The sequence below is a fragment of the Acyrthosiphon pisum genome, chromosome X (assembly GCF_005508785.2).
Source record: "Acyrthosiphon pisum isolate AL4f chromosome X, pea_aphid_22Mar2018_4r6ur, whole genome shotgun sequence".
Taxonomy (NCBI): Eukaryota; Metazoa; Arthropoda; class Insecta; order Hemiptera; family Aphididae; genus Acyrthosiphon; species Acyrthosiphon pisum.
In genome coordinates this window covers 122,883,234-122,891,802 of record NC_042493.1, presented here as the reverse complement: position 1 = coordinate 122,891,802, position 8,569 = coordinate 122,883,234, and the positions used below count along the sequence as shown (strand labels likewise).

General features: G+C 25.8%; 1 protein-coding gene across 5 annotated transcripts in view; it reads left to right on the top strand.

Annotated features, from left to right (window-relative positions):
• Positions 1 to 6: 6 nt before the first annotated feature.
• LOC100575459 overlaps positions 7 to 8,569 on the top strand; it is a 31,534-nt gene continuing 22,971 nt past the window's right edge. For 2 of the 5 annotated variants that reach the window (XM_029492766.1, XM_029492765.1), the window contains exons 1-6: positions 7 to 517; positions 1,289 to 1,414; positions 2,177 to 2,305; positions 4,747 to 4,893; positions 7,194 to 7,331; positions 7,401 to 7,547. In XM_029492766.1, coding sequence (XP_029348626.1) covers positions 373 to 517; positions 1,289 to 1,414; positions 2,177 to 2,305; positions 4,747 to 4,893; positions 7,194 to 7,331; positions 7,401 to 7,547 — 832 coding nt within the window. In that variant the 5' untranslated portion in view covers positions 7 to 372. The remainder of the gene's footprint in view (positions 518 to 1,288; positions 1,415 to 2,176; positions 2,306 to 4,746; positions 4,894 to 7,193; positions 7,332 to 7,400; positions 7,548 to 8,569) is intronic. The other 3 variants (XM_008185851.3, XM_029492767.1, XM_029492768.1) reach the window with 3 other exon arrangements.

Sequence of the window (8,569 nt, the reverse complement as noted above, 5' to 3'; positions counted from 1 at the left end):
ATAAGAATATCGTCCTGCCAATTACGAACACCAAAAAAAAATCAGCTGAATCTGTTGAGCCGTTCTCAAGTGATGATGTTTCATATGTTTCATTTATATGCATACAGATAAAACGCGTCTAACTCAAAAAAGCTGTGTTTGAAAAATATTAAAAGTTTTAACTTTATGTTATTCATGTTTAATTGTAAATTAAAATCAAAACCAGATTTACGATTTGACTGTCATACGTTTTTTAATTAATTAATATGGTTATGAATAAAGACACTGATTTTAAACCAAATGTGTTGGAAAACATTTTGTTTTTGACTTAAGATAAACAACGCGTGGAACACATTCTGTAAATTGTTTAGTACTTGCTAATTCACTAAAATAATGTGCTTTTGGGTTTTTGGTAAAATAGAAGATGAATCAGGCCAAGATGAAGAAGAACCAATAATTGAGTTTTGTTCTGAAAACATGTCAAGAAGTTCTACAATACATTATGCTCCAAGTCACTTTAAATCCGAATCAAACGAAGGTATGTTATATTAACAATTATAAGGTTCCAGATTTTTATGACCTAAAAACCTATAAAAATGCCCTGAAAATGTATTTAGACCATGAAAAATATAAATAAATGCCTCCCCTCTAAAAAAATGTCCTACATTTCGTGTTGTACGTTAGCGATCAAATACTAAAAAATTGCTATTAAAACTGTTAAAAATAATAACATTATTTATTGATTTTGAATTCAAAAATTACAATTTCGTGATTTTTGATCTTAAAACTATGTTTAAACTATTAAACAATTTATTAATATATTTGCTTTTAAGTATTTTTCGTAACATGTACCTAGGGAAAATATTATTAAACAAGTTTAAGGGTAACATTTATATGTATTTATTACCTAAATATCGTTATCGTCGTATTCAGATATTATTAAAAATAATTAGGTTGTGTTTTTTTTTCGACTTGTGGAAAATATAAAAATATAACAACAACAAATAATTATTTACTCGTTATTTTTTCCTCAATTGGTGAAATAAAAAAGTGAAAATGATCTAAGACTTAAAAAATGTTAAATGGAAATAAGTCATAGAAATTCATATGTTAATGAAACACATTTTAAGTTAGGAAAACATTATTTCTATGGTTATGATCTATATGGTTATGAACAAAGAAAATGATTTTAAACAAATGTATTGGAAAACATTTTGTTTTTGACTTAAGATAAACAACGCGTGGAACACATTCTGTAAATTGTTTAGTACTTGCTAATTCACTAAAATAATGTGCTTTTGGGTTTTTGGTAAAATAGAAGATGAATCCGGCCAAGATGAAGAAGAACCAATAATTGAGTTTTGTTCTCAAAACATGTCAAGAAGTTCTACAATACATTATGCTCCAAGTCACTTTAAATCCAAATCAAACGAAGGTATGTTATATTAACAATTATAAGGTTCCAGATTTTTATGACCTAAAAACCTATAAAAATACCCTGAAAATGTATTTAGACCATGAAAAATATAAATAAATGCCTCCCCTCTAAAAAAAAGTCTTACATTTCGTATTGTATGTTCATGGTCAAATACTAAAAAAATGGCTAGTGAAACTGCTAAAAATAATAACATTATTTATTGATTTTGAATTCAAAAATTACAATTTATAAGCTTACGAGATTTGTAATCTCAAAACTATGTTTAAACTAGAAAACAATTTATTAATAGATTTGGTTTTAAGTATTTTTCGTAACATATACCTAGGGGAAATATTATTAAACAAGTTTAAGGGTAACATTTATATGTATTTATTAAATATCGTTATCGTCGTATTCAGATATTATTAAAAATAATTAGGTTGTGTTTTTTTTTCGACTTGTGGAAAATATAAAAATATAACAACAACAAATAATTATTTACTCGTTATTTTTTCCTCAATTGGTGAAATAAAAAAGTGAAAATGATCTAAGACTTAAAAAATGTTAAATGGAAATAAGTCATAGAAATTCATATGTTAATGAAACACATTTAAAGTTAGGAAAACATTATTTCTATGGTTATGAACAAAGAAATTGATTTTAAACAAATGTATTGGAAAACATTTTGTTTTTGACTTAAGATAAACAACGCGTGGAACACATTCTGTAAATTGTTTAGTACTTGCTAATTCACTAAAATAATATGGTTTTGGGTTATAGGTAAAATAGAAGATGAATCCGGCCAAAATGCAGAAGAACTAATTATTGAGTTTCGTTCTGAAAATATGTCGAACAGAAATTCTACAATACATTATGCTCCAAGTCACATTAATTTCGAATCAAACGAAGGTATGTAATATTAACAATTATTAAGTCCCAGATTTTGATGACCTAAAAACCTAGAAAAATGCCCTAAAAATGTATTTAGTCCATTAGAAATATAAACCCCCCCCCCCCCTAAAAAAAGTCTTACATTTCGTATTGTATGTTAATGGGGAAATACTAAAAAAATTGCTAGTGAAACCGCTAAAAATAATAACATTATTTATTGATTTTGAATTCAAAAAGGTGGGTAAGTGAATGTCGCTCTACTGTACAGTAGGTTACAAGTGGGTCACTGTATAATGGATAATATTAAATTTGAATTCAATGATATAATATCACTGTATAAGAAAAACGATTCTGAGCGGAGACGGTATGTCAGTCTAGGTATAAGGTATCTTATATACTTATCTATGGTATTAAAAAAAAAATTGACCAATAATAGGTATCTATAATAAATTCCAAATTAATCATATCACAATATCCATTAGGTGATTATAACACGTTATACATCAACAACAAATCGTGGTACTATCATAGATATATAATAGTATACTTTAGAAGTTTCAATAATAGACAATCACAACAAAATAACTAAAATAGTTATTCCAGGTTTTTTAATATGTGATTTCGTCCAAATTTGAGCTTAAAATGACTATAAAAATAAATTGTGCTTATGTTTTTTTTTAAATTTTTTGGTAACAGAATTAACTACTTGGGTGGAATCTTGTTTTACATTTTTAATCCTTAGATATAAAAATTGAACATTTTATAAATTCTTAACTACGAAATAATTATTAAATTTTAAATTTGATAAATTTTGTCAAAATTCGACCTTTAAATGCTTATAAAAAAAAATTGTGCATATGTATTTTTAATTTTTTTAAACTGCTATTGTAACAATATATCAGGAGCCTTGTATTCAATTTTTACACTTTTTGGCCGAACAGATAAAACTTTATTGATATTTATAGAAAAAAAAACTAAAAAAATTGAAAACTGACAATGTCCGTAAACAGCTCAAAAAGTGTCAAATTATTTTCAAAATTTCGTCGTATATAGAAAATACTAATATAAATATTCAGTAAAATTTTCATGTATCTGCAGTTATTCGTTTTTGAATTACAACAAAATAAGGAAATCGCTACATGTGAAATCAAGTGAATATCAAATGTTGTAAAAATATGAATTTCAAACGATCATAAAAATTTAATTTGACTTTCTTATAGATATTTTTTGTTTGATAAAGGTAGATAATCTTATAAGGAATCTTGTATTACATTTTAAAATCTTAGATTTAAAAAGAAAAATTTTTATGAATTCTTAACTCAAAATAATTTACTAATTTACGTGATTTTTCCATATTTTGTCATTTTTTGAACTTTAAATGCTTATAAAAAAAAACTGTGACTTGGGATTTTTAATATTTTTCATCTGCTTTTGAAACAATATACTAGGAGCCTTTTATTAAATTTTCAAGTTTTTTAATCAACAAATAAAATTTTATTGATATTTTTAGAAAAAAAACTAAAAAAAAAATGAAAACTGACAATGTCTGTAAAGAGCTCAAAATAAGTCAAAATATTTTGAAAATGTTATGTAATAGAAAATGCTAATATAAACATTCAGTCAAAATTTCATGTATCCACGGTCATTTTTTACAATTTTTTACAGTTACACCAAAAATCAAATTCAATTTTCTGAAAAATCGATTTTGCGTAAAAATTCCCGTTTTTCCTTATATTTTTCTTTGGTTTTTCTTGGCGCTTTTGAAAATTACTGGGAATTTCAAATTGTGACCTCCCCAATGCACCAACGATATTCACTTTCCAATCGAACAAGATACTGAAGTTGAAAATCGAAGCATTATTTCGTGTACACAGACACAAAAATAAAAAAAAAAACATACATCATTGTAAAATCAATACATTCATCGTTCCACTCAGAATCTAAAATTACAATTTATAAGCTTACGAGATTAGTAATCTCAAAACTTTGTTTAAACTAGAAAACAATTTATTAATAGATTTGGTTTTAAGTATTTTTCGTAACATGTACCTAGGGGAAACATTATTAAACAAGTTTAAGGGCAATATTTATACGTATATAATAAATAATAATTATCGTTATCGTTGTATTCAGATATCATTAAAAATAATTAGGTTGTGGTTTTTTCGACTTGTGGAAAATATAAAAATGATAAATAATTATTAACTCCTTATTGTTCCTTCAATTGTTGATATAAAAAAGTGAAAATGAACTAAAACAAAAAAAAATGCTAAATGGAAATAAGTTATAGAGATTCATATGTTAATGAACACATTTCAAGTTAGGAAAACATCATTTCTATGATGTAGCAAAATACCTATGTACATGTAAATATTATCATCAATACCCGGGCCGCAATCATTATTTACACATTGATATTGTAAAAATGTTATTGATTAATAATAAAAAATTGTGTTTAGCGAATTTCAATGATGTTGATGGCGAACAAAATGTGACATATTATACTGTATATGAGTGCACTGGTATAAATGAAACAGATATAATATTATATGAAGCAAACGAGGACGCCTCCCATTCACAGACAGTTAATAACTCGCCATCTGAAGGTGAGTTAAATTTAAACAAGTTGAATAATAAACTAAGGGTATTGTAAACGAATTATAACATAATAATATAATGAACGACCTTTAGTCCATCATAACGACCATACTGTCAAAGCAATAAAATTTCTCGAAAACAGATCTGAATTTTTCAAGAACTTTACTAGAGATAGATTCATCTCACTTTTTAAGGTCATGCACGAGGAAATGAATGTATTTATTTTACAATTATTATGAATAACGGTAAATAAGTTTGAAAATTGTATGCAATAGGTTCCTCTTAAGTCGTTATTATATATCTACTAATTGAAAATTTCGAAAATACTTGTTAGTTTTCCTATTAAGTACAAATTTCACAAGCCTCGTCAAATTTACCAACATTTGCAAACAATATTTTGGTATAAAATTTAAATAATTTTAATATTCAAAACTTGAGATTTGAAAATTTAGTATGAGGTTCAATATTATTATAATTCCATATAAAAATAACGATTTATCATCACACGATTATTGTTTTTATGTTATTATTCAAATGTATAAATCGTAGAAAATCGATACTTCTTTTGTTACTTAAATCATACTTAAATCATTGTACATACTCAATGCAATTTTAAAATATTTAGACTATATTCAGGTGGTTGTAGTTTAAAACTATTTTTTTTACCAATCAATTAAATTTTTATAAATCACATAATTATATTCAAGACTGGACCACCAATTTCTTAACTCGTTCCTTATGCTTAGTTGATTCAAAAATATTTATGTTAAAAGTTAAATTTTTTTAACACGCAAAAGTTACAAGTCAAGTACAAAAAATTTAGTTGATTTTAATAATTTCACTGAGCTCTTTGGAAGTATAATTTACATCTCGTTAACATTCGGGATTGGTTAAATCACAGTTTAGTTCTCTATAGTATTCGTAAACAATTTATTTTTTCGTTGATTCATCGTTGATTCTCACTACACGTCTTCTCTTATTCCTATTATATATGCTTATTAAACGTTCCGTCTTTTTGTTTTAAATACCTTGTCATACAATTAATTATTTGAGAAATAAACCAACTAATTGAATGATGGGATGAAATACCCAATGCTGACATCATAATAATCGTATTTTAATTTTATCATAATATTAATGTAATTAACCCTTGTCTTTTATAGTTAAATAATATTACAACATAGATTGTTTTATTTTCATTTTAAATCTTTTTTAGTTATAAAATTATGATCTCGTGACGTTAGGTACACCATTATCGTGGATTCATTTTTCCAGTATTACATAAGTATGGTTATTTAAAATTAACTGATATAACTGAGTAAGTAAAATTAATGATTAAGGCGAAATAACTATGCATGTTTAGAACGAATGAATGCAGCTTTAGGTCAATGAAAATTAATTAAATAAAAATAGCTTTAATACTTTTGTAAAATTACTATTTAATTTAAAATTAACTGTATAATAAATAATAACTGTTTAGAAAATAGGCCTATTAAAATTGATATTCAGTAGGTAGGCAATTAATTGTACTAAATTAGATTTAAAATGATTATTAGATTACACGTACAACTTAATGCATATTTTTAGGCATATAGTTGTATACCAGCGGTTCCCGACCTGTAGATAATTACTAATTTACCCAATTATTTTAGGGTTAAAGATTAGACAATTTTTTTTTACGATAAAAAAATTAATTTTGTAATAATAGAATCGTTGTTAATAGTTTTGGGGATTTCTTATGTCCAAATGACACTGATAATTGTATTTAATTTATTTTCGTCAGGGATTTTTTTTTTGGGACGGAGGGGTATATGTTAATATCTAACCTGTTGTAAGTTATGGGAAATAGTCTCCAAAAGGTTGGGAACCACTGTTGTATACTTTAGGTACAATTATTTTTGCTTTTTGATAGTAAAATTATACGTAGCCATTTTGTATACAAAGAATATTAAAAGAGCCCCAAGTTAAATCTAAGAAAAATAGTATTTTATGAAATTTATTAAAATAAATCGAGACGTATCTGGGACTTAACTATTTTTTTTTTTTAGTTAACTTATAATGCGTATAATATTTATCTAGATAAGGTAATCTATAAGTATTATTTATCTGGGTAAGTCTCTAAACTGAAGTTTTTTGATATATAGACGGGATTATATAGATATGTGTAATATAGTTTGTTCGAAAATAAAATAATTTGAATGTAGATTATATTTTTCAATAAAGGAATTATATTGAAAATTTAAAAACACTAATGATGTTGATAAGCAATTAAATATATATTCACTTAAATATGACATTGTTTTATTAGATCGCGGATACAACTCTGCATTGTATGTAGAAAGAGAAGTACCGCCGTATATTAAATTATCCGATCAAATTTCAAACGAAAATTCTGTATTATATGATGAAAATGATTTCAATTACAATTTGAGAATAATCAAACAGGGTGAGTAATGTTAAAATATCAATAACGTCAATAAAAATTATTTAAATAAACATGATTAAATATTTTAAGAACATTTCGACGTTATAAGTCACGAAGAAAATTTTATTGATGATATGGAACGCACTGACACATATGAAATAGGACACGGAACCGGAACGTTTGAGGATGACATCCAATCACAGAGATATTCTTTAATTGTCGCAGAGGAACCAGATGGTGAGTTAAGAAGCTTATAAGTAAATAAATATAAGTTGTTCATTAAGATTGTAGTGAACAAGTCGCCGAAAACTTTTTACTTTAATTGTTATTTTTGGTATACTTAAGCAACATAATATTATGTCCGATTTCGGAGTATAGCATTATACGAATCATGTCATAACTCATCAATGTGCCAATGCGATCTGTTTGTTTAATGCATTTTGATCGCTGTCTAAATAAACGATGGAATTGTTTGTATGCACTTGTCAGTCCACGATAAACAACACCGGAGATGCGCACAAATGAACTTTGTTTTTCAAATCCACCGCAGTTTTTCCTTAGATGGTCTGAGTCAGGGACTGGAACCTTTATGATTTTATCGGTTAGGGTTTAGGTTTCGGTTCTCAAAAATCCGAAATTTCTATTTCGGTTTTGGTTAATAACGGTTTTAATTCTTTATATTTGAATTTTGTTTTTTATCAATTAAGTACTGCATAAAAAATAACCATATTAATAACCTCTATTTAATGACAGGTATTAATTGTAATCAAGTGTCCTTTTTCAGAGTTTAAGTAATACAATATCATTAAAACTAAAACTATAAAAGATTACATACTGTTTATGAAAGATTCACTATACCATTGAATTCTAAACATTGTAAGATTTAAAAAAATATATTACTAACATATAATACGTATATTGTATATGAGTAGCCAAACCTAAATTATAATATATTTATAACCTAACTAGGTATCCGCTATAGTGCTATACCTAACTATTTGATTAGTTAATAATATTTAAATTTAAAACTAATAGACGATACCCACATTAGGTATTTAATATTATAATTGCAAATCTACAGGCATATTAGTTAGGAACTATTATAAGACACCTTATTATGAAACACTTATAAACGTACAAATTGTTATTATTTTTAGAAATTCTACATTAGTTATTGCTAATAATTGTGATTAGCGATTCAATAATAATTGAACGCACGTAGGTACCGGGCTTGTTATAGATTACATGGAAATAAGAAT